Source organism: Catharus ustulatus, chromosome 3 (genome assembly GCF_009819885.2).
Source record: "Catharus ustulatus isolate bCatUst1 chromosome 3, bCatUst1.pri.v2, whole genome shotgun sequence".
Taxonomy (NCBI): domain Eukaryota; kingdom Metazoa; phylum Chordata; class Aves; order Passeriformes; family Turdidae; genus Catharus; species Catharus ustulatus.
In genome coordinates this window covers 46,758,934-46,786,314 of record NC_046223.1, presented here as the reverse complement: position 1 = coordinate 46,786,314, position 27,381 = coordinate 46,758,934, and the positions used below count along the sequence as shown (strand labels likewise).

The window sequence follows — 27,381 nt, the reverse complement described above, 5'->3', positions numbered from 1 at the left end:
CTTTCTGGTTCCAAAGGACAATCCCAAACCCATCCTGCATTCCTCTCCACAGATACAATGGAAGTGCTTGCAGAGAGTACAGGAACTGGACCCTGTCACCATTTTGCTGGGGATACCCCATAGTTGTCTGCACAGAAAAACTAGGTTCTCCTGGAGCACAGCACTGTAACTTTGTCATTGAAGAACAGTTATTAAGCTCATTAGATCTTAGATAAGCTTTCGGGAATGAAGTAATACAGTGGTTTGGCCAGCTTCATAGAAGCTAAAATGGGTGGCAAAGGCCACTGATCATCCTGCAGGCACAGAGACAGCAGGCAAAAAACTGGAAATCCCTGAAGGGAGAGCAGGTCTTATACAGGAATAGGAGAAGGATATAATAGAACAAAACTGATAGCCTAGTAGAGCCTTTTTAGTGTTTGGTATCAGATTGGTTATGAATTCAGGAAAAGTTCACCCCATACAGGTTTCATACCTCTCTTAGTCAGTAAACCAGCTACAAGTTTCTAGATAAATAATTTTGTTCATCATCTTATCAAAATTGACTCATTTCCATATGGAAATGATTAAAAAAACACATCTTCCTTTCTTCAACAATGGTATGTGTTGCAAATGTAAGTGCTTTAAGGTGCCATTATTTAATTTATAAGGCATTTTTTACACAGAATGATTAGTTGATAGTTCAGAAATTCCAAGGTGACTTGTGAGAACAAAAACAGCTGTTTTCCTACTTGTAATAAAAACAAATACAATAAAGTCAAACATTGACAACTATATTTCTTCTAAAAATAGTACACATTATAACAGAAGACATAAGGATAAATTGAACACTCAGAACCAATATCTAGCAAAAAGATATAAAACTAAAAAAAGAGTGTGTACATCTCCACTCATGCCATAAAAGAGGAAAAAAGTATTTCAAGTATAGTAATGAGTAATCCAGTGTATGGTGAAGTTTAAGGCTAACATTTTCAACCTTCAGAGATGAATTTATACAGAATCCACCTATGAATTCTCAGAAGCAGCTTTATTTCCATTTCACATGAACTCCTGCATCTGACATTGACTTTTGAAGAGCTTCAAGGGATCAAACTCATCTTCACAAAACAACAGAGTTTCCTCAAAAATTTACAAGTTTTACCCAGAAATCAAGAAAAGGGGTAGATGTCAGTTGAACATGTTGATTCAGGAATGCTACTGCATCGTTTCATATTCGCATTCTGATTCTTAGGCGAGGATTCCAGCTCCTAGCTGCTCTGGATCTATCAAAGGACAGCATATTATAATATCACACAGATATACTGTGGTATGTTATGGAGGAGAAAGCTGTGTGCACACATGCCAGCACTCACCATTTAGAAGAACAACTTAACACACTGACATATGATCCTAAATCAGGTATGCAGTCAGCCCAAGGTATGGGAATTATGTTGGACAAACTGCAATATGAGCTATTTGCACATCGGCAGTGGATGCCTCTGCAGGAACTGAAAGCAGCAGCAACAGTCCCCAAAGCTGAATCTAGAGCATCTAACTCAAGACAGAAGATTATTTGCAAAGTAATAGAAGCTGACAAACATCTGTTGGGAAACCCTCAGTGTTAGAAGAGAACCATTAAACACTTGAACTGCAGCCCCAACAACACAGAGCAGTAAAAATTCCTCCTTAAAATACAGCTAGAAAACTAGAGTTCTAAAGAGTAGCAGCTTTTTTTGAGGAATGGTTAAAAAAATTCATTAAAAATTCTAGCCTTTTCTAAAAAAATCAGAAATTCAGACCTCAAATTTAGGTAAATTTCTTTACCCTGAAACAAATCTTTCAGCTTCTTGAAGTCACTAAAATAAAGTTAATTTTATGTCAGCCCAGAACATGTACCTGACATTGAAAATGTTAGTCTTTACTTCTAACTGCTCTGTAACCATATCACTCAGCATCTACAATAAAGTATTACTAGAGGTCCCTTTTTAATCTTACAGTAAGAAACTCAGCATACAGCATTAGACTTCCTCACCTTTGCTAATTCTTATTATTTCTACTCAAGAACAGTAAACAGCGCATCAACCTGCACCCCATTCTAGTTTTGCCCCACATCTTGACCAGTGCTTTGGTATATACACCTATGTACATACTACATTGTCTGAGATGTCAGAAGAATGGTAGGAAAAAGGCCAATTCTAAAACATTTAAAATGTAAACAGTATCAAAATATTTAAAAAAAAGTCAGTCTAAGCCACTGTAAGTGCTTTAATAAACCATCCACCTAGGCTGTAGGTGAATTCAGCTGTTCATTTTCCATTAGAGTGGCTTTAATCAATAGATAGTGCTAGTTTCACACAAGACTGCAACTGCCTTGGTGTAGGACAGAAAGCAGGCCAACCCACAGGACCATAAAGAAAACCACTACCTGTGAAAAGGGAAGTTACAGTCAATACTAACAATACCCTGTGGTGCCATCATCTCGCACTGCAAAGTGAGAGGGATTTGATACACGCACTCAAGAGTGTACACTGTCTTTAAACTTTTGGGAAGTAATTTTAAGCATAGAGCCTTTTAATTGGTTACTTTGGCCCCAAAAGGTTATGGGTTGAAAAGTCTCTCTGAATTGCATGATTTCTTTTTAGAGTAAATATATGGCCTATGATGTAGCATGTGAGTAATTATTTTATATCTGTTGTTATTTAAAGTCTACTCTTGTTCATAAAGAGACTTAATTTGCTCAAATGTGATGTTGAATATTCAGTTAATTGTAACATTCAGATCCAAATTGCTGCCTGGAACACCAAGGTGTTCCTGTGCCAAAACAAAGCTTATAAAACAACTAAAAAAGAAGAAAAAGATTCCACCTCATCTTGTACTAGGTAGAACATACAAAATTGTGGAAGGGCTACCAGTAAGGCCAAGAGGTTTGCCTTCTAACTGTGACTTTCCCAATAGCAACAGCACACAACTGATATGGCTCACAACTGCTGCAGTAAAACAAGTGGTCTGGCCTTTTCAATCCTTTTCTGTTTAGGAAGGCTGTGAAGAGCAGCAAAGAAACTGAAGGTATTTGCAGACTCAAGAACACAACCTGGATGATTCCATCCACTTTTGGAAGGTTATCTTTGCAACCCTGAGGGTATAAAGCTTACATTTGTGTATACAGTAGATAAAGCTTACACAGTATACCCTCAGTACAGGCATTCTCTCTCTTGCAAGGGAAACTTCCAATGGATTAGCTAGCATTTAACACATACAGACTAACAACTTTCTTGACCTAGAAGTCATTCTGGTAATTTCTGTTCCCTCTCTTGGGCCATTCCTCCTCCACCCATTTCAGCAGAACTTTCACAACATCAATTCTCTTATAAAATTTACAGAGATCAATCAGCTGCTCCACAGTCCGGTCACTATTCCGTAGCAAGAATTCCAAGGTGGGACTTTGAGGCTTTTGTTCAAGGAAACACAATTCGTCATAAGTCATCCCCCACTTGCTTGCTAAATTTCTCCAGTTTTTCACTGTTGGATGGCAGGGATCCAGCTTTAGCCTCACTGTGTACAACAAGTCCTCATCATTGAGCATGTCACTGATGGTTGGTGCACGGAATAAGCACAAGGAGCAGGTGACATTTTCCTTGCAGGTTTTCTTGAGATCTGCAGTGAAAACCATTACATGGAAAGAAATGAGGATCTATTGTTGTGGTATCACCATGAACAAAAAGTTAAAAGCATAAAGGATTAAGGAGTATTATGTTGCTTTGAATTGCTTCTGGAAAAGTCAGAATAATGACATGCAATGCCTCTCCTCACGAAGAACTCATGAAATTAACTTTCTAAAACTTCTCTCTTCACTACAGTCTAATCAAAAGTTGCTTTAATCGACAAGACAGTAATTCTGAAAGCACCACATTTGTACTTTTACAGAAAAGACATAGGATTCAATGGAGTGTGTGAGTCTTCTTTTTTGTTTTTGGAACAATGTCGCTTCCTTGAATCTGCCATAACGCCCACTTACATCACCAACAGGATTATGTGTGCATTCCATGCATCTTGTGTACCTGTGTTGTCAAATGAAGGAAAAGATTTTGCATTTTTGAGCTGCTGCCTTTACAACAACATGAAATACATGCACCACGAGAATCTCTGCTGAACACAACTACCATCCAGTACTTTCACACAATGAAAAAGTAGATATGTTCCTTTGCTTTGTAAGGGCTCTGACAATAAAAACTGTCCCTATTTTACCAACAAAGCCTATTTTAAATGTACATAATGAAAAGGAATAAAGTGCATACTCCTCCATGTTTTTCCTGAGAAAAACAAAAATAACAAGTTGCTGGAAAGAGGTGGTGATATGTTCTAAAATTTGCATCAAATACTGAAAATTGCCATTTGGAAATCTCCTACACACCACAGTCAGTATCTCCCCCAAAACTGGGAACAATGTGGTGCTATCAGATTGCATTATATATTAATACCCCTTGAACCATGTAGAAACTAGTTTGAGTCATACCTCTAATCAAACTCTAATATCAAGTCCTTTAACACTGCAACAGTGCAGGAGATGGTCTGAGCATTTTGGCTGCAGGGAGAATCTGGTATTTCCAAATAGTAAATAATGGACACAGCCTAGAAGCTTTTCCTGAAGTTTCTGTGCTCCAGCCTCATTATACCACTTGAAATAGGGAGGTAGCTAGTTCTACTTCAGACAAAACTCTTTGAAAAAGGATCTGATATTAATCAAAAGATCAATTAAAAACAACAGGAAACAGTGACACACAATTTACAAGTGCTGTATCACAGGCCTGAACTGTATCTCTTGCAAAGGACAAATCTGATAGTTAGTGTCACCTACTCATAAGGACAACAGCATCTGTTAAGGCTGTTTGTGGGATTTTGTGGCTTTTTTTTTAACATCAATTATTTATTTTTAGTAATTATTGGATAAATTTTGTGAAAATTCCAGAACATTATGTCTGCATGGTATATTTTAAAGAAAGAACAGGCTATTGTTAGTTTTGTAACATTTCTCATCAGATTGCTTTTTCTGGCAGGCCAAGGACAACTTCTGAAGTTTTCAACGAGTTAGGACATGCAGCAACAACACTGCTGCAGACACGTAACTTCATACAAAAGCTTACATTCCCTGTTAAAGGGAAACATTTGTGGTGACATCTTAGCTCATAGGTATTCCACAGGCTTGCAGCTGTTCTCTACAGGAACATATATGTTAACTCTTCTGTTCTTGTGCACCCTAAACTCTTGCTAGAATGAGACAAAACTTTCTTGCTTCATTCATACCAAACTTTACTTATACAAACAAAGCCAAATGAATATAATCCAATCAAATTTCTGGCTGAGCTCAGAGGGCAGGAGAACACCCTATCTGAATTTCATCTTATTTACTCTGGCAAGGTTGCCAGGGTAAGTTTTGTCTTCCAATAGAAACAGGGAAGATGGGGTAAAGAAAACACCTCTGTAAAAGGGCACAGATATAAGTAAACAAAACTAAACCAACCTGCTTCTCATGCTATACCATCTGGAAGACTATCAAAACATCTTAAAGAATCCTGCTTTTCTAAGGTGTCCCTATGTTAGACGCTGACAAGCACTACCCAGCAAATTGCGTGATCCTAATGCTACCTGATAGGACAAGCTTCTTTACAAAATCGGAAACTCTCAGTTTCTTACTGTTAGATTAAGAGAAGTGTATATAACACACACATCTCCCTTCCCAGCAGAACTCACACAATGATGGGATAAGCACTCACAACCTACTGCCAGCTTCTGCTCTCTCCTGACAGCTATTTACACATCACTTCCAAAGGCAGGGGTACTAAATGTATTTGGAAAGACCAACTTGCATATTTTGTATGGTCTGCATCATTGATCACCATTCTCTTAGAACAAAGGGGAAACCGTAAATGAAATGAGCTCCATAAGCACTAATTATGCAAACAGCTCTTTGTTAATTTTTAAAAATAGCAGTTTTTTAAAAAGCACTTTCAAATAAAACCTAGGAATAAAATACAGAGAACAATAAAGCTGACATATTACCTGAAAGTGATTTGTCAGTATGGTTTTGTGTGTCTTTGTCTTCTGGCTACAAAGCAGAAAATAAATATAAAGTCAAAATAAAACAATGTAATTGAATGCCAGAATAAGTATTTGACTAATTTACAACTGGCAGGAGATTACAGTAATTTCACGACCATAAGGCGCACCGGACTATAAGGCGCACTTTTTTTTTTTTTTTTTTTTTTTTTTTTTTTTTTTTTTTTTTAAGAGAGGCTCCGCCCCCAGCTCCCCCCACGTGATTGCTGGCCAAGGCCCCGCCCCAACCCGGCAGCCATTGGCCCCCGGGCCTGCCTGTATCCGCCATTCCGTGCGGCATCCCCGGGGCCAGGGAACGCCTGCCGCCGCTCCGTGCGGCGTCCCCGGGGCCGGAAAATGCCCGCCGCCGCTCCGTGCAGCGTCCCCGGGGCCGGAAAATGCCCGCCGCCGCTCCGTGCGGTGTCCCCAGGGCTGGAAAATGCCCGCCGCCGCTCCGTGCGGTGCCCCCAGGGCCGGAAAATGCCCACCGCCGCTCCGTGCGGTGTCCCCAGGGCCGGAAAATGCCCGCCGCCGCTCCGTGTGGCGTCCCCGGGGCCGGAGAAAGCCCTCCGCCGCTCTGTGCGGCGTCCCCAGGGCCCCGCTGCTCCAGAGTTCCCTGGTGCTACGGGTGCCCCCATGTCGGCGGGCTTGCCCCGCGCCGCCACTGCCCTGCCTCCCATCCCTCGCCCGGCTCGGCGCACTGCGGCCCCGTCGGCCCCTATCGGGCTGTGGCCCCGCTGCCTCCAGCACCGCAGCCCCGCTGGCTGCGCCTGCCCCTATCAGCTGTGGCGCCGCTGCCCCCAGCACTGTGGTCCCGTCGGCCCCTATCGGCCTGTGGCCCCGCTGCCGCCAGCAGCGCAGCCCCGCTGGTTGCGCCTGCCCCTATCAGCTGTGGGGCCGCTGCCCCCAGCACTGTGGTCCCGTCGGCTCAGGCCGCTGCGCACAACAAAGTTACAAAGTAGTAACACCTCCCTGCCCGCGCTGCTCCCGGTACCTGGGGCACCCAGGGCCGCCCCCTGCCTTCCAGCCCGCACTGCTCCCCGTGCCCGGGGCTGCCCGGGGCCACGCCCCGCCTTCCAGTCCACGCTGCTCCCTGTGCCTGGAGCCGCCGGGGCCACGCCCCGCCTTCCAGCCCGCACTGCTCCCCGTGCCCGGGGCTGCCCGGGGCCACGCCCCGCCTTCCAGTCCACGCTGCTCCCTGTGCCTGGAGCCGCCGGGGCCACGCCCCGCCTTCCAGCCCGCGCTGCTCCCCGTGCCTGGGGCTGCCCGGGGCCACGCCCCGCCTTCCAGCCCACGCTGCTCCCCATGCCTGGGGCTGCCCGGGGCCGCCCTCTGCCTTCCAGCCCGCGCTGCTCCCTGTGCCTGGGACTGCCCGCGGCTGCCCCACCATGGCTACTCGGCGCTCCCGCGGCGCCGCCCCCCCTCGCGGCTCTCACTTCCGGGGTGGAAAATTTTGCAACTTTGTAGATCAGATAAGGCGCACCGGACTATAAGGGGCAATTCCGGGTTTAGGGAAAAATTTTAGTCATAAGGGTGCGCCTTATAGTCGTGAAATTACTGTACTTAAAAGAATTCCAAGCTACCTGTAAATTCAGACAGGGAACATACATAACAATATACAATACACAGTTTTGAGGAATTGCTAACAATCTGCAGTCTTTTCAGGCGGCATTTCCATGCTTTCACTCATAAAACTGCCCTGTTGGTTATATGCACTGAACAACAGCATTTTTATTAATGACATGCTATAGCATTGCATCTATTGACTAACTCTCTTAGACACCCAAAAGTTATTTAACAATTCATATGGTTTGATTAAAAAGATTTTTAAAATGTTTTGCAATGCAAAAACCAAGAATTTTGCCTGTAGCAAGCAGCACTAAGGGACTGTTTTGTTGATTTAGGTAAAATTTTTTTATAAAATTTTTTTTTTATAAACTTCTTTATGTACTTAGGAAGCTTTTATAGACAACAGGTAGATGTGAACATTTTTGTGGCTCATATCTAACCCTTCTCCTATTTGAAGATAACATTCCCTCAATGGTGTTTCGTCTGCTAATTAAACATAATGAGATTACTTAGCAGCCTGAGACTGCAACACACGTTGTAACATTTAAATTCTACTACTTAGCAAACTCTAAAACCTGGAAGGACAGCCCGTGATTGTAGAACTGTGAGGAAACTGCAGCTGCCCTTACTTTAACTATGCAGGTGTGGAGCCAGGTGAAATAGCTTTCTTCTGTTGAGGATTTAAAGATGAAAGTAGAAGGGGATTTTCCCCTTAGATAGCTGCAATGAAGTATTGTTGATCTTTTTGTACTGTGTCATTCTTCCAAAAGTCTAACAGCAGGCTACTTAATTTTGCAGGTTGTGCATATAAACAAAAGTCAATATATGGGTAACAATTTAGTGTACTAAGATACTCTAGTCCTACCTGCTACACCTTCTTTACTAAGAAATCCACTAAAAATAGAATACAAGGCAGTTTCAGTTGCTGTGGTGAACTTGCATACATTCACAATCTAATTATAAAGAAGGTGAAATCCCTCCAAAATATTTACAGACTTTGTTAAGAAAGAAAAAATTTGCATACTGTTTTCAGAATTTCTTGACTCCCTGAAAACTGCAAGACCACACATGCAACATCAAAATGTCTGTTCTCTGCTCAAGAGAGATCTAACACTGTACATGCAAATTGCAAGTGAATAAGCCCTGCCATTATCTTCTAGTAGTTTACTTTCTACCACAACAGCTTTATCTGCACAGCACTTTTTAAACACAAACCTGGCCTTCATGGCCACATATGAGCACCCAAAGTAAAAAAAAACCTAAATCTGAAGCCCCTGATTATAGTAATTGTCTCCACTTGCACAAATTCTTTAAAAAGGTAGAATGTTACTACTGAGCCTCAAGGAGCAAATTCCCAGAAGGGTAACACCTTGGGGAGAATGAGAAACTTCCCAGGACAGCTCAGCCTCACCAGAGATAACAAAAAAGAAGAAGAAAAGCATACACTGTTCACTTAACTGCTGTCCTGACCTTCATTTCCCAGACTTTATCAATTCATTAAAGTTCAAACCTTATTGTGAAAGCCAATGTCCAAGTGCCCTTATATCATTATATATGCCTTATGAGGCATTATAAATAAGAGTGGGTAGTACTGCAAAAAGTACAAAGAAAAGCAGCTATACTTACCTGTGCCATACATCTGTTTTCAAAATTAGTATTTCTACTGATCAGTCATTATCCAATTTATCAAGTCAGATGCACTCAGGTTTATTCAAGATCATTTTCTTGTAATGTAATTGCAATAAGACAATGTAGTTTTACTGCCAGGGAAATGAAGGCATTAAGCAAGAATATTTTTTGCCCATAATGAAGATCCAATCAGCCTCTACAGTACTAATCAAAGCCATAAACTTATGTATAGTCTGAAGGTAAGCACAAAGTTTTCCAGCTCTGTGGAACCACTCTAATACACTTGATTATCTTTATAGTGATTCTAAGCTGCCAATAAATGCCCTCTTCTTGATGATGGGAAGGAACAGTTACCTCCATCATCTGTGAAATGCATACCAAACCCATGTTTGTTTCTGATGGAATTCAGCTGGGACTCTGGCATAAGGAACTCCTTTTAATTCTTCATCTTGCTGGAAAATGCTCATTCATTTCTCTTCTCCAAGTTTTCTGCTCAACCCAAAGAGAATCAATTTGAAATTCAGCAAATAACATTCACTTGAAAGATGATAACCATGGAGTATGGGAGTCACTCAGGATTGCCCTTACTATGGCAATATAAGTTTTCACAAAAATTGGACAGTGTTTCAACTATGGGAAGAGCAGTGTACCAAAATCAAAGCAAAACAGTCTAATACCTCCCTAAGGGCAAAATCTAGGATCCCTTACTTCTTCATTTCTTCTCTGCCTGGCTTTATTTTCACCAGGAAATATTTTCACCAGAGGGACAGCATGCATGACAAAGCTTTAACTCTTTGGTGGCTCTCCTTCAGAACATCTATACATTGATCAAAGCCTATTTAAACTAAAAAGTACATGTTAATGATTAAATAATCTCTTTGTTGCTCTTCTCCACAAAAGCTCCTTTCATTGAACTCTTGAAAATAAAGCAAATTTCTGTTTTAATGAATAATTTTGTTTTGTTCTCCAGATATAATCTGAAAATATACTTATTTGTTAACATACTTAATTAACAGCAGTAACTTAGTTCATATTCAAGTATCATTTTTCTTACCTGTTGGATTAGGCCAGAATCTGATGTAAGGGTCTTGATGTTCACAGATGCTATTTCCAAAGTAACTTGATCTGTTAGGTATTCCTCATCTAAGACAAAGAGCGTGAAACACTGGTCTTCCACTCACATACAAATTTAAATAATAAGACTACAAACATAAATTATAGTATAGATGTCTAACACACAAAATTTAACTCCATATCATGATCAAACACTGGGAATTCCTAGATTAAAACCCCAAAATGTTAAATCAGCAGACTCTCTAACAATCATGCAGAGCATGACTGTGAGAAGAAATACAATCCTTGCAGAGATTAGAGTAGCAGCTGTTTTCTAAACAAACATCACACTATTTTTAAAGCAAGAGTCATGTTGTTCTTTCAGAAAGCTGACTACAGAATATTAACTGAACCAATACAACCAAGTAGGCCGAAGATGTCACAAGTCACTCTAATTTTTGTTTTGCTTTTCTCATCACACTTAAAATGACCGTTAAAATAAGTACTACAGAAATATTTATCTTTTATTCTGCCCTTTGTGAACTGGACTCATCCTACTGATTTCTACTACATAGGAATTTGCTGAAGCACTGAAATAATCCATTTCAAAGTGGGAGCCCTGGGAGTCCACTGAAAAGTACAGCATTCCCTAGTACAGCATTAACCTTTCAAGCATCACTTCAGCCCTCAAAATGGGATACAAAGGATACACAAACCCTTTGTGAACCTTGTGTAAATGGACAAATTTCACCCTGCATGATTAGTAAGGTCCTCCCCATCAAACTATTTGCATAATTCCCCTGAATCAGATGCTGACCAACCATTAACACAAGGGTTATATTCTACATGTTTTTATACACAAAAGTGCTCTAGGGGGGTGACTACATTTGTAGCACTGGTATATTTCCATTTGTTTTTTGTTTAGTGGCAAGATCTCATTGAAGAATCTCTATTATCTTTATGAATCATTACATAACAGAAAGAAGCAATATTTTCTTAACTCACCGAAGAAATTGATCTGAATCAAAGATCATCCTTACACTTAGAAGAAAAAGAAAACTAAAAATCATTATTCTCCTCTTTTTCTGGTTTTATAAGACTGTTGAAAGATATTTCATCCCCATTAAAAGTCAGTATTTGTAGAGGACCATCATTATTCTTTATGACTGTAGGTCCAGAGACAACAACCAAAAAAACCCCAAAACTAACAAAGTCTGTCTGAAAATGCATAGCCCAGGCATCAAAACTGTGGAAATATGTGTGAAATTTGTTCTATATTTGAGTGCAAATAGAATTACTATCAAATCATGATAAACACTAAGATGACTTCTACAATATAAAAAGTTCCCTCAACTCCATTTTATTTCATTATCAATAAAGGGTGCCAAGAACTTTAATAAGTTATGGTTCAAAAATGGCCAATTAATTAACTGACCAATAAAAGCAAGACAGCCCCTCTAATCAATGTTCAAACATTAAATTAAAAGTGTGTTCAAACATTACATCTGAAACAAATACAATTGTGTGATGTACAGAATCAGACTGGCACATCTTTTACAATTTTTATTTGACAGACTCACACTTCTAAGTTTGTATTTTTAACTGAAATAACTATGAAAAGCCTTCTCAGAGAAAGAATTAAATTTACAGAAATTAACAAATTAGTAAGAGATATTTGTATCATATTCAAATTCAAAGGGGAAATGTCAAGCTATATTAGTAATTACATCTTTTCACACTTAGTAAGCAGAAGCAAAAATGAAAATTGAATATAAACCAAGTGCACTTCCCTTTTTACAGAAAGTGCTGACCTTTCTACTTAGGTGTTAGCTTTCTTTTTTAAATTAGGTGCATTTAGAATATGTAATTTTGGGTTTCAAACAACCCTGAAAATTTTGAAATTCAGTAATCTAGCTAATTAATTTTGAGCAGGATCAAATGTCACAGGTGAAATAAAAAATCAGCACTTCTGAAGAGTGCCCATTTCCTCTGTGTATCTTTCTCAAGCCCCTGAATAATCTCCAACTTTTTTTTAACCCCAGTGATATACAGCTCCCACTCCTTAGCAGAAGTTTCCATTGTGACAAGCCTGGTTTCCTGTGTCAGTCCCACTGCAGATCTGCTGTGCAACACAGCGTGGAGAACACACTATCTGCAGAGTGCCACACCCCTGCCAGTGTATTCCCTGGACAGAAGACAATGGCAAAGCCTGGGATGACAGCAAAAAACCCACCCCACAGGTCAAGGAAACATAAGGAGGATATTCACACTGTGTAATCCATGTATTTTTCTTAAGAACCTGACTTCCTCGCTCCATTTTCAGCAAGGAGAGGCAGGAACTTGTGCAGAGCAGACCTAATAGTAGATTCCCCAGTAGATGATATTAACACCTGCTGAAGGTAAAAGATGGCACGAAGAGTTGACTGGAAATGCAGTCAGAGGCAAAAGACGTGAAAGGTATTCCTTGACTGTATTTCTAACAACATGAATGCACTGGTAATCCCTTCAAAGTCACCATCTAACATTATGATGTCTCTACCATCTGTTGTCTGAAACTTGTCTTTCAAAGGCACTGCTGTATTTTCCTTTCAGACTGAGAAACCCAGGTCTTCTGTTGATAGTTTTAGAGTAACTTTTAGATCAAAACTAAATTTGGAAAGGAGATTTCAAAAGTTAGATATACACACCAAACTGACCTTACAAATAAAGAGGGCATTACATTTAAATATCTAGCAAAAATATTTCAATCTGTTGGGTAACACCACTGTTTTTATTGCAGATGGCAGCACAGATCAATGATATCTGAATAGACAGAATTCACAAATACTTACCTTTAGGTACTCCTGTGTCTTGGACAGGATATTTTTCAGTCTGTCACAAAAATGCAAGAAACACAGATGTTTGCTATTTTGAGTGTAATTGTGCTGGGGAAAGAGTATTTATATAGTCTTTCTTTATGTACTTTCTTAAGTGCATAATTATAGTTGTATCTCTCAAGTTGCTACCAGTTGATCTGTTCACCATCAGATAGAGCAACACTTGTGGGAACTGAGATGCTACTAACACTACTGATTAGCACATGAAGAAGTAATAGAGATTGCTGATTTGCTACAGTATTTTTAAAGCTATTTTTAGTGAAAAAGTTAAGAAAAAGTTTAAGAAAGAAATTTTGTTCTGAAGTAGCAAGATACTCCTGAGAAGGTAATGCATAACAGGAGGAACAGACATGACTGCAATTTCTCTTTTAGCAGATTAAGCTTTTAATAAAATGTTACTGCATTGAAAGAAAAAGAAATATTTCCCCCTTCTGCTCTAAACTTGCACAGCCAATTAAGATACAATAGGAAACTATTATTACTGAGTTTAAGGAGAAAGCTTCTGATTCCCAGGTATAACATAACTTATTATAATATCTGAAATTTACCTCCTTCCCTATGGCCCTTGCCCTTATATGAAAGTAGGTGTGGCTTTTACAGAAAGCCACATTTCAAGAAGTTTTCACAGAATTTCGTATTACTTCTACTCCCACCTCGGCAGGAGCCTGGGACGTTTGAGATCTCGACACAAGCGGTGCTCGTGTGCCAGCGAGCACCAGAGGGCGCGGCTTGATCCCTCCTGAGGCTCAGCCAGGCCTGCCTAAGGCACCGCTGCTCTTGGATCCTACCTTTCCATTACTTCAAATCAGCTACAGGAAGTAATAACAGCTTAGTACCGTTGAAATTTTAAGCCCTAAGTAGGCTTTTTAATCCGTCCAAACCGTGTAGAGAGAAGAACGCCAGCACCAATTTTTCTCAGTTGTTGGGGCTTTTTTAAATTAAAGAGATGGCACTGCCACAGCCTTTGGACGTTATCACATGGACAGCTCCACTGGTAATACCATCCAGTTCAGATGATGCACCTGTTAGTATTTTTATTTACACTTTTACTGCACAGGTTAGTAAATTAAAGTTTGCTTGTGCAGTCATATATAAGCTCATAGTTTGGGTTAGCATCATTGAATGTATTTTCTCACTGTGGTATTACATAACCATAGAGAGCTATAATGATTTCAACTGCACTAGACTAGAAGCACGTACCATTGTTAAGGAAAGAGTGCTTGGATCCGTATCCTCCACTGGCTCTTTGGCTGCATGATCTGATGGAAAAGAGAAAACTTTATCACTGCATAATCATCAAAGTATTTCTGCCAATTCGTATTTTGCTTCTTTGTCTGACCAAGATAAAACACAACTATGCAGCCATTACATGCACTATGTCATACTCCCACAAGAAAAAATGACAAACTGGAAAATGTCAGAGCTACTAGCACAGAGATGAGAAATTACATGCAATAAGGACACCCAACTCTAACCTAACAAAAGATAGACTTCAATTAAAATCCTACACAAAACATGTCAGCAATAAATAATAAATTTCAGTAAATTTTCTAAAAGCTAAGTTCTGTTCTCCTAGTGACAGCATTCCATTTTTTCCTCAAAGAAATAATTCAAACAGGAAACAAAAATACCCACTACAACAGAAATTAATACTATAACGAACACCAGATTACAACAGAAAATTGAAAATACTAATTAAAAAATATTGGAGTGAAATGCTAATTATTTGTATACAATAGAACAGTAAAATTAAACTATATTAATATCAAGAGAATAAAAAAATAAATCTTCAAAGTACCTGCAGGTGAATCATGAAATGTTAATCCCTCTGCATCAATGGCTAAATTGACAAATACTAGTGGGATACTGACCAGAAGTGCACAGAGAATCCAAAATAAATGTCATACAGAAGTCAGGATTCACAAAACTTCTGTAATTTAACATCATCCTGTCATATTTTTCTGCAATCTCCACTATTGGTAAGTATAAATGTTTTCAAAATTTGAAAAACATTTTAAAATTATGTGGTAAGATCTTAATTCGTGTCATTCTTACTCTAAAAGTCACTTACTGCAAGTACACATTAAGTTTTCAGCTGCAAGCAGTAAGACAATTGTAATCAGTATTTGGTGATTATCTTCTCTGGAATATAAAACCCAGTAGATTTAGAACAGAGCCACAGAAATGAAATATAAAATACACTTTATAAACACTGAGCCCCAGAACAGAAATTACACAGACACCATTCTAGCCAGCTCAAATTTAGCACAGTTGCTTATTTGGGGACCCACTCCTACAAATCCACTCAATACAACAAAACAAGCTGAAGCACTAACCAATGCAAGACATCACAATAAATAAAAAGGGTGGCAGCAGTGGGACAGAGTTGTTCTCCCTCCTGCTTCTGTGAGGCACCCCACCAGCAACAGTTCCTGAGCGTCCCTGAGATTCCAGGTAAAGCCAGAGCCCCCAGGAAATCCACAGGCATTGTCCAGGCAGGTGGCACATGATCAGAGGGGTAGATGACAAGGGCTGAGCACAGTCTTTGCACACTGCATGTTTAAAATAGGCAGGGGCCTATGAAATTGCAGTTGAGTATGCAGTTCACACTGCAAATTAGGAAGCATATGCAGAAGAGGAAAACAAATGGTTTTGTCACTTGTATTTTTTGGTAAATATGACATCCCTGCTCCAAAAACATAACATTAACGAAATGTTCTGGATAAAGCCTGCCCTGATACCAACAGCCAGCATAAACTCTCAAGTGCAGGAACTGCAGGAAAAGCTGCAGAGAAACTGGGCAAAGAAAAGCCCACCCAGTAAAGGAAAGCTGAAAAACAAGGAGGCACTGGGAGCCAAAGAAAGGCTCTAGGGAAGAAGATCAGCCCAAGCATCCCCAGTCTCACTGTTTTTCCACTCAAAGCCAGTGGCAAAGCATGCACCTTATTGTTGGTTTATTTTGGAGGCCTTTCAGCCCCTCCTTATAGATTCTTAGATGAATTTTAAAAACGGAAATGATCAAAAACAAAGCAACCAGCCACCCACAGAACATCCATGCCTTGGTGAACCTCACTGTAGCTATGGTAAGGGCTCTCTCCCCTATTCTCTGTTACACCTCCGTGACACCACCAACGTACATTTTGACACTGGTAATTTACTTTCCACAATCCAGAGGGAAGCACTGAAAAATGGAGAAGCTCAGAGAGTACAGGCTTTCAAACAAGGACTTGACAGACCCAAGGGTTCCTCTACAAGAGGTGATGGAGTACAAAGGTAGTACTTCTCACTCCTGCTTTCTAGGTTTCACACACAAACACAATCATGGGAATCTGCATTTTTCTTGCTTAGCATCCATCCTGCAAAATATTTTAAAACTGTATTTCATTTCCTATGCCTCGAGTGCTTCCCTTTATTTCATAGTTCTTTATGAAGAATAGTAATTTCCACTGTTTTGTTTAGGTTGCAGAGCACTACCAAGTCCCCAGTTTGGTTTTTTTATAAGTGGCATGTATGTGTATGAATATTTGCACCTAAGATTAAAGACTCCACATATTGGGCTGCAGATGATTCACCAGAGTCTTGCTGACACAAGGCACATAATCTGAAAACCACAGATCTAGTACTTTATTGTGAATAAGGCAATTTGAATGTCCTTATGCTCCTTCCCACATGCATCTGCCCCAACATTCCACAGCTCATGTCATAGAGCTGGACACAGGTGCACTAAGCAGCAGGGAGGAAAGTTCTGTGTTTATCTCATGTAAACCATGCACAGTTTTGCATGCTGAAAGGCCAACAGGAAATGAGGGTATCATCTGACTAACTGACTGATTTCATGGTTACTTTGACAGACAGCTTTATAACAACATTACCTGGAGTCCCTCACAAAATCACTACCACCGTACTCACACCAACAGGATACAGACACTGGACTACGTTTACCTCCCCACACTTTAGCAGGGAGCCTCAAGTGAGTTGACTCAGATGGACATAAATCAGCATGTGTACATGGACTTGGAGAGACATAAATCAGGTTCAATGGTTGCTCCTGAGATTCATTTCTGCCACGCAGCACCTGCATGCTGCTCAGCAGCAGCCACAGCTCTGCCAGGGCCCACCCAGTATGACCAGTCTGCAAGAAGAGAAGCAGACTTGTACGAATGCCCACCTTTTCTCTCTGTTCAATACTGCTACTATAGTGGGGATGCAATGCTCTGCATCTACCAGTGCAAACAGTTTTTCTGCTTTTCACCCTTGCATTGGAAGGAAGTCTGAAAGCGAATTTTAGAGACCTCAGCATTTTGACCTTTAAGCGGAGGGGGAGGCCGGTCACAAAGTACCAAGTAGCAGAGACAGTATTCCCCACTGTTAGAGTTTTTCTCTTTAACTCAGTCTTGACACCACTAGCAGTGAGTGAAGCACCTAAGGTCGGCTGTAGTTACATAATTCAACCATGCACCTGAGACCTTTTTCACACCAAGGCTCGGCATACACATGAATAATTTAACTTAGCACAACTTAAACAAGTAATCACTCTAAAACTAATGTTGCTCACAGATATGAACTCTTTGATTAAACCCAAATTAAAAAAATGTTGCTTTGAGGCACATTAATTAGAGATTTGAATAGAAGAAGACATGGCAAATTATACTAGAATATTCAGTACTCTGAAAAGCCCAAGTGCATCAGCACTTGTGCACTTTTGTTTACTGTTAACTACTCAAAACTTTGTCCCTGTCTGAGCAGATAGGTATGGAGTGATGCTGGCACTCCACAGGTGAGGTGCTTAAAAGCAATTTGCACAGTTACCATTACTATGCAAGTTAATGCGTGTGGACTTCGTAGCTCTGGGCTTCTAAGAAAACGTCTTTCAAAAAGATATTTTGAACATGCTGCTAACTAGCGCAAACTAACTTAGACCCTAAATACTGGAGCAGGCTTGACAAGACAAGTTACACTAAATCACATCAGCAGAGCACATGATAAATTATTACCGTACTTAACTGGCGTGTGCGGAGGGGGAAGGGAGCAACTTAAAAACTCGGGGCTGCACTCCTCACCTGGCTCCCAGGAGCCACGGCCCCGACTCTGTCCGGCCCGAGATGGAAGCCGCGGGCCGCACCCCCGCGCATCGCGTGTCCCAGACCCCCGGGGACCCCTCGGGACACCCCCACCCACCCGCCCGGCTCCCCGCGGCGCCGGCCTCACCTGGGGGCAGCGGGTCCTGCGGAGCGGCCATGGGGCGCGGCGGGTCCCGGGGCGAGGAACGCGACGTGCCCGGAACCGCCGCCCCGCCGCGCCGCCCCCTTCCTGCGCCGCCCCGCTGCAGGTAGGGCGCTCCCGGCAGCGACGGAGCCAGGCAGGTCGGTCCCACCCATGGCCGTCCCGCCGCGCTAGAAAGCGCCTCCGCCGGGAGCCCGCACTTCCCAGCGCGGAACACCGCGCTCCCGCGGATACGTCGGGTTAAATCCTCCGTGCGGGAGGTGCTCTCCTGAGGGAAAACGTTGTTTCGCCAAGACCACGGACAAGGGGTGCTCATACCGCTTGTCAAGAATGCCAGTTTGGATCTGAAAGTGAGTTACTTCAGCAATATGAAATCAAGCGCTCGCTTTCCTGTTCGCGGACATTTACGAGCGTCAATCACCGCCTTCGACAGAGAAAGGCGGTCTCCATTATTGCTCAAGGTCCATCTGCAGGTGGCTCAACGTGTACGGACAGAGTTTACAAACGCAAGTACTGCAGAGCAGCGATCATAAACTGCACTGCTTTTTCACAGATATTTAACGTTCGTCCTCTTATGCTACAGGCACATCCGATACCACGACGAAGTCAAATCTTTGGATGTAATTGCTTTGGAACCCCACTGTCATCTCTGGCAAATTCTCTCACGGTGTCGATGTAAACACAGGCTTCTTAAATGGGGTGCATTAAAACACTCTCTAAATAATAAATATTATGTATTGCTATTTAGTGTACAATGCAAGCAAAAGAAGCCAGCATAACTGAATTTGCCATTACAACGATCACCTTTGTGAGCCACTTGGCTCATTTATTAAAGAGGTAAATTGACAGATTCTGTTCTGTTAAACTGAGAGAGCTCCAATTCAGCCAACTGACTTACACTGGAATAACTAAAAGTAGTCTTTGGTCCATGAAGCATCAAAATTGAGTGATTTTCCATGGATTATTTTTCATCTCTTGTGCATGTTACAAATAATAATTTTTTTTAAAAAGTGATAAAGATAAAATTGCTGTTATTTCCACAATTTAAATTGATGACAGTAGCTGTCATCCTGTTGCCATGAACAAGCATTTCTCATACTGCAGTCTAGAAAGGGGCGGGGGGAATGCACCATCACACCTGTTATTTGGTTTTTAGCTAACATCATTAATATTGATGTTTTTCAATTACTTTCTTACTGAATTCCACCCCAGATAAAATTAATCTTATTTCATCTGAGATTAATGGAGGCTCCACCATTGAGTTATACACATAAACATACATTTATCTCTATCTTAATCTCCAAGGTACAGGTAACAGGTAATTAAGATTTCTGCAACTCATTATGTATAAGAAACAAAGAAAATTTTTTTAGGCCTATCATTGGAGTCCAACTGTTCAAAGGGTCAGTTGCCTCTCATTTCTTCCACATTCATATTAAAACTCATTCTCAAAGAATAAGGGCTTACTTTAAAAAGCTAACACCAAATCTAATTAGAAATAAAACTGCTGACCGTGTGCATTTCCCTAGATTTCCTTAGCGGCACAAGGGTTTTGGTGATGGATAATTAGGCTGAGAGCAGAAGTATATTCTTACCTACACAGATCTGCACAAATGCTGTACTAATAATTTGGGGGTTTAAAATTATTATTTATTTTTTAATTTTATTTTTTATTTTATCTTTTATAACTGTAAGGGGTGACACACCCAGAGTAGAGCTAAGAATGTTCTAGACTCAAACCTGTCAAATTTATGTTTCAATTAAAAGAATGCCATGTCTAGCCTGAGGACCTCCATGAATGTATTGCCTCTGTGTGCTGTTCAAAATCTACTGGACTTTACCCCAAAAATAGACACAGTGACTGCAAAAACTTTGGGGAAATTGATTTACAACCTACATAAAAATGTATCCATTGAGTTCCTTTGAAATATCCCTAGTGTACTATTGTTACACTGAAGTCTGTAAACAACAGAAGGCTACAAAACACCAGTGTTGGGGGCTACGTCAGGTTTTACAATCAACATTGCATTTACTCTTCTCATAACTTACAACCTGAAATCTTCCGGCGTGAAGATTAGAAAATTATTTCAGTAAACAATAACAAAGTATTTTTAGTGGAACAACACTGATGCCAACAGCCAAAACTGTTTAATGTTGTTCAAAATCATGTATTTTAGGAAGTATATCTGTAAATTGGATTGGCCTTTCAATTTGAAGCAGGTTTTCTAAAATTATTTACAGAGAGGTCTTTAAAATAATGAAATTTAATAATAGAAATGAATAGTCGAGATAATATTACTGCCTTAAAGCTTAGGTTAGTAATCATAATTTAACAATTTTTCCATAGTACTGGAGGAGGAGACTGCAATTACTTACAAGTATCTCTAGACTACTCATAACAGTACAGATTATTTTGGCTGTTGCATGCCTGTTCTTGTACCATTCTTTAATGAGTATTGTCAAAATCTTTGTTACCTAGTCAACTGACCAGTGCAGAAAGCCAGCAATTATTTTGGAAAAACTAAATATAACTGTATCATAAAAACTAAGTCCAGAATGAGATAACTTTAGGCAATGGCATCCCATAGAATGCTGGATTAATTTTCTCATCAAATTTCTAAACCTAAGTACTATCTGTATCTTATCTTGCTGTAACCCTATAAGCTACTAAATTCAGCATAACTAATCATAATGGGAAGAGTTCAGAATTTTGTAAATTTCCACTCAAATGCAGAATTAGTAATTTCAAATAGTTTCCACAAATCAAGTCTATGCAGATCTCTTCTCACTCCTTTCCTCTTGGTCACATCAAAAAAACCTAGTCATATTTGATGAGGACAAGAGACTTTTCTCAAAGTTCTACAAACTATCTGGTAATATATAGCTGCAGAATTTATTGTTTGAAATAGCAATTAACACAGTCTTAAGGGGCTTCTCTTCTGAGCACAAGACTGCAGACAAAACCATGGATAATATAGTCCTCTCCAGAAAAAAATAACTTCTATATCCCCACAAAAAAAAACCAAAAAAACCCCAAAAAACCCCCAAAAAACCCAGACACACACAAAAATGACACACACACACACAACTCCCCCGCCTCGCCAGAAAACAAACAAAAACGAAAAAAAACCCCAAGACATTTAATTGATCCTCTATAGCTTTTCCACATGGATATGGAGAGCTTTTGTTCCAGATGACAAATGCTACTATAACACAGGGGATCAGTAATATTCCCCATGCCTCCCCACAGGTTGTCAATAGTCATGGTAACTGTGGGCCTGCCAGAATCACATGGCAACCTTGTTTATTCTTCCTCATCTGTTTGCTTTCTACATTTCAAACATCTTCACTTAAGGAAGTTCACATTGAGTAAAATACCTCTATTTCAACATAAACTCTCTACCCCTCCTGTATTTCAGGAGATTTAGGAAGAAACCTCCCTGCATTTTCTCTCTCAATATCCTACATGCAGTTTTTAATTGTCAGAAGCTTCAGACTGCTGCTAGAAAAGTTCTTGAAAATTCTGAGACTGCTCTGGAGTAGGAATAATTAACCAGCAGCTAAAAAGTTAAAACCACTTTCCTTGCCAATAATGATATTGGTCTGCTCTTTTACAGTTCTTTTACAGGAACATCACGATTTTGACATTTAATTGACAGAAACAGCACTATATGGAGAAAATGTAAGAAATTACACATACCTAGACCAGCTTATGTAAGCCTGTGGATAATTTGTTTGCCTGACAGGACTGCATGACATGGAAATGTTCCCACCACTCCAGAGCTGTGCTTGTGTCGTAGTCAAACACACACCACAGAAACAGTGAAATCTTGCTTTCTCTAGATTGACATGTTGAAACTCAGCCCAATACAATTGATTTCAGGCTGCAGCTTACATCTCTGCAGGGACATTAGCACAGTCCCCTGCCCAGCTGCTTGTTCCCATAAATGTACAATTCAGATGAGATCTATACCTCATGGTCAGATTTGCTGACAGATGAGCACACACACTGAAAGAGCAAGTGCACAAATCTTAGGTGTTTTTTAAACAAGATTATGTATTTTCACTACACTCAGAAGTTTGGCAGAGCTACTAGACTCAATCCTATGTTGGTTCCTTCTTAAAAAAGTATAGGTACTACAGGAATGACAATAATGCTCTACAGAGTACTTCTACTCTTCACTCAGATCATGCTGTTCTAGACTACACAATGCACTTTGTTAACATCCAGCTGTAAAACACACATGAAACAGGGAAATGAGAATATAGAAGTACAGCTAAGATTTGTGGTTAGTTTTTCACCACCTACAAAAACTTCCTTAAAAATGTACTTCCTCCCTATATTGCTATTCTTTATATTTTACTGCATTCTGTCTTTCTTGCTTTATTCCCTCATAGTCACTGTGAAAATATTGCTGCATTTTCGGGTTTAAAATTTGCCTGGTTTTCCACCATACTGAATTTGACATATTGTTTTGCCATTTACAGGCCACACTCCTGAGATAACCCTACACATCCACAGGTACTTTTCAAAAGATATTTGCACCCATTGCCACAGAGCATAGGTTGTGGCTTTAAGGCAGACATCAGTAGGTGGGAACAAGATGTCAGTGAGGCATGACTTGCAAGGAGACAACTTGTGTCAGGCCTAATGACAGCAGGACAGAACAGGGGTGAGGGTGTACAAGCTCTCCAGGGTAGCAGACAACAAAACTCATGTGCCCTGGTACTTGGCTGCTTTCTGTACTTATATCAGGTGGTTTACTGAAAGTTCGTAACCACAGCTGTGCCTTGCGGTATCATTTAAGTCTAGGCAACCACAAGATGTTCCACTGCTCAACAGGCACTGCCTTCCCACTGCTGCTGTTTGCCAGACTTAAACAGAAGTTTGTAACATATTGATTCCTCTGGTTTACTCTCCTAAGTTTAGGAAGGACTCATTCAAAGTTAATTTGGAAAAATAAATAAAGGCAAAAGTTTCAAGGGCAAAAAGTTTCAAAATAAAACCCCACATTTCAGATTACTGAAATCTAGTTAATGACTTTAACAGCTGGTATTTATCAAGTTTCTTCTAAAGGGAAATGTGAAGCCACCCTGTTTTACCATATATGTTCACTTAAATCGGTCCATAATAATCTCTAAGATCCATTTTTACACAGTTGATGTCCATAGTTCATTATTTCTGTCTACAGCCAGAGCCCATATGCTCAATTCTGGCAAATAAGAGCTGGCTAAAAAGCACCAATGGAGGTAATACAATAAAACTTGCAGGACTTGAGCAGTTTCAGGCCAGAGGCAAGTTTGGTACTTGCAGATTTGCTGCACCCACTAAAAGACTGTCTCTCTCTTGTGCACTCAGACCTGTGCCTATGCTAGAGAACATCAGAGTCACGAGGAAGAGGTGACTCTGGTGTGCTTTACTTAATTTTTATTTAAGAATACAGAATACTGTTTTTAGTTCCTGTGCTCAAGGCTTTCTTTGCTTTGACATACAAAGCAAATGTTAGCAAATGAAACTGTCAACATGTGTAACAGCGGTGCATATTATGAAATCACAGATGTTTGTTCCTATGACAACCACACTGTAAAATTTAATATATAGGCCAGACTCTGCATGACCCCAGCAAACTGTAAACTGTGATTATCCGTCCTCCCCAGTAAGGGCGTGTCCTCAGCCCTTGCTAAAATCTCATAACATCCTGGCAGATTTCTTTATAAGAAAGACGCTTAGTAGATACTCATAGCTTTGTAATATGCTGTTGGGTTTTGATTGAAATTGTAAGACTGCTTCTTCTGCAGATCTTTCCTGAAATTGATTTCACACAGAAATCCTGTATTAGGATTTTTATGTTCGGGGTTTTTTAGACATTTTTATACCACTAGCAGAGTAGCATTCATAGATTTAAATCGACAATAAACAAAAAATAAGATTAAAAATACCCTACAGTTTAGAAAACTGTGTTAAGGTACATTTAGCTCTGCCATCTTAGATAACACTTATTTATAAAAGGAATAATTTTTTTTTATTGCCTCTTAAAATTATCCATTATATATTTTTACAGCCAATTCCTTATCTTTCTAATATGGCAGTAAAAAGCTAAACCACAACTGACTTCTGATACAAGCATTTCAGAGGTGAAGAAATACAATACCATGGTGTAACTAACATAAAGTGTTCTGAACTAAAAACTGAGTGAACACTATGACTTAAAAATATGACTATTTACTTCTAACTTTTAGAGTCCTTTCTGTAGCTCAAGCGTGTGACAGTGCTTTATTCTTCCAAGGTTTTAGGGTTTTTCTAAATACTCATGATGGAAACTTTTTTTCCAAAATCAAAGGTACAAAATGTAAACAAATACAATGAATTCACCTTAATCTGCTGAACAGAAACAGTTTCTTTGTGAGAAGTACAAACCACTTATGATAAAGTATGGAGTACTGATACTGAGAGCAAACTATGGCAATGTAAACATTAACTGTTCTGCTAATTTCTTCTCAAATATCCAACTAACGTATTGCTCCAATGATGCTGGAAGTAGGAATAGCTTCTCATTTAGTCATTTGTTCCCAAATTATAGTTGTACTGCCTGTACTCCACAGAAGAAAAAAAGGAGTATTTACATGATCTCTCTGGAACGAGGCTAACTACTGCCTACTTCTTCTTATCATCTCTGTAATTCCTAGACACCATCCCTTCAAGACATTTTCAGCAATGCAAAAATCTGTGACATACTGGCCCCTTAAGGACAAATGTAATGGAAAGCTAATTTGAATTAATTTTTTAATTAATGAAAATAACAAAGGTCAATCTTAAAGCTCTCTGACATCGTTACCCTAGACTTAAGGCTTGTCTCCACACTCCAGTAAAGGGGTATTATCCAAATGAAGGGGTATAAGAAGAACCTGAGTTAGCATCTGAATTGAAAAATCCTAATTTCAGCAATCCTGCACATTAAGTAAGTGCAACACTCAATTTTTTCACAGAAATATGAGTTTTTGCAATTCTGGAAATGAATTACAGGCAAACATCGAACTGTTGGGAGCAAAAGATTGGTTCTGAGCTGCCCTCAGAGTGGGGCAGGGGGTCCTGTGGCCCTGCCCAACTCACCCGCATAGCACTAGGGCAGCACAGCCCAGCCCGCTGGGTTATACTGGAGAGTGCACTGGGATATAGTGGGACAAACTGGTTCATACGAGTCTGGACCAGGTTGTGCAGATTGGACTGGGTTTAGACTGGGGTGATAGGGAGATATGCTGGAACATACTTGGTTTGTTCTGTCTAGAGAAGCAGAGAGAGAGGGGAGACCTCACTGTGATGTTCAACATCCCCAAAAAGGGAAGTGGAGGGGCAGATACCGATCTCTTCACTCTCACGACCAAGGACAGGACTGAAGGGAATGGCCTGAAGCTGAGATGGGAAGTTTAGGTTGGATATCAGGACAAGATTCTTCACCCAGAGGATGGCTGGGCACTGGAACAGGCTCTCCAGGGAAGCAGTCGCAGCAGCAGGCCTGACAGGCATCAAGAAGTTTTTGGACAACGCTCTCGGGCGTGTGGTGTTGCTCTCGGGGATGGCGCAGTGCAGCGCTGGGAGCTGGACTTTGATGATCTTTGTGGATCCCTTCCAACTCAGGCATTCTGTGATACTGGGCTAAATTGGTTCTTACTGGCCTGGACTAGATTATACTGGAATGGACTGCGATAAACAGGCCTGGACTCAAGTATAGCCTGGGATGAACGGGGAAAATACTGGGACTTACCGGGCCCGACTGAGCCAGACTGATTCATACGGGCCAGACCGGTTCGTAAAGGTCCGGCTGGGCCAGACTGGTTCTAATGGGTCCGGACCGAGCCCGACCGGTTCCACAGCCCCGCTCCGCCGCCGGCCCTCGCGCGCCCCTCCTCACGCGCCCTCCTGACGCCGCGCGCACGCGCCCAGCCGCCGCCTCGCGCGCCGCCGCCACTTGTTTTGGAGGCGCGCGTGGTCCTCTCCTATTGGGCGCCGCCGCCCCGCCCCGCCCCGGCCCCGGCACCGGGAGGGGAACTACATCTCCCGGCGTGCCGCGCGGGGCGGCCCGGGAGCGGCGGGCGCTGGAGCGGGTGGTGGTGGTGCCGCTGCTGCTTAGCGAGGGAATCCCGGGCGCGCGCGGCGGTGCCGCGGACAGGTCGCGGTGAGCGCGGCGCCCCCGCCCAGACGGGTCCCGCCGCCCGCAGGAGCGGCCGCGCCGGGAGGAGACGCTGCCGCCGACGACCCGCGGCGCGTCCCTCTCCTTCCTGTGCCGCCGGCGGCGGGGCGCGGGCTGCCCCCTCCTCCGTCAGTCGCGGCGGCAGCGGCAGCATGAGCGGCGGCGGTGGCGGCCGGAGCGCGACGACGAAGGCACGGCTGGCAGCGCGGCTGCTGGCGGTGCTCGGCTGCGTCCTGACAGCGGAGGCCCAGGTAGGAGCCGGCGGCTGGCGGGACGGTGCGGCGGGGTGGGAGCGTGGCCGGGCAGGGATGCCCGCCGGCTGTGGGCTGGAGCCCTCCCGGAGGGACAGCCGGCAGAGGCGGGAGCTGAGGTCCCTTCGGGGAGAGGGCAGCCCTGGGCCGTGTCATGTGCAGCTCCCCGCGGAGAAGTCGAGGAATCTCGTGTTGGAGTCTGTAGCCCACGTCCTTCCCTTTCCACAGCCTGTGGCTGGCGCTTGCCGGGATCCAGGACGGGGCCGGTGCCGCCGGTCTGCGGGGAGAAGGTGGCTGACCTGGGAACTACGGGTAGCATCAGTCAGTGGGATGTGTTGGGTAGCTCTGGGCTGGGTCCATGCCCGTGGCTTCGGGCAGAAAGGTCGGTGCCCTGATGAAGCCTGTGAGACGCCATATGTTCCAATGGTGATGCTAATGCCCAGCATTGGCTTGTGCTTAGGTCGTGTCTGTTTGCCCACATTACAGGGAAGGATTGAGAACACTCCTTCCTTCTGTAAACTG

General features: G+C 41.7%; 1 protein-coding gene across 1 annotated transcript; it reads right to left on the bottom strand.

Annotated features, from left to right (window-relative positions):
* Positions 1-1,981: 1,981 nt before the first annotated feature.
* Positions 1,982-26,262, bottom strand: LOC116994043 (ectodysplasin-A receptor-associated adapter protein-like). The gene is made up of 6 exons (XM_033055438.1): positions 26,183-26,262; positions 14,397-14,455; positions 13,152-13,191; positions 10,322-10,410; positions 6,034-6,079; positions 1,982-3,630 (listed from the first exon to the last, which is right to left on the bottom strand). Exons 1-6 carry the CDS (start codon positions 26,208-26,210, stop codon positions 3,254-3,256), a joined length of 639 nt encoding a protein of 212 aa, XP_032911329.1. The 5' UTR covers positions 26,211-26,262; the 3' UTR covers positions 1,982-3,253.
* Between the last annotated feature and the right edge of the window lie 1,119 nt (positions 26,263-27,381).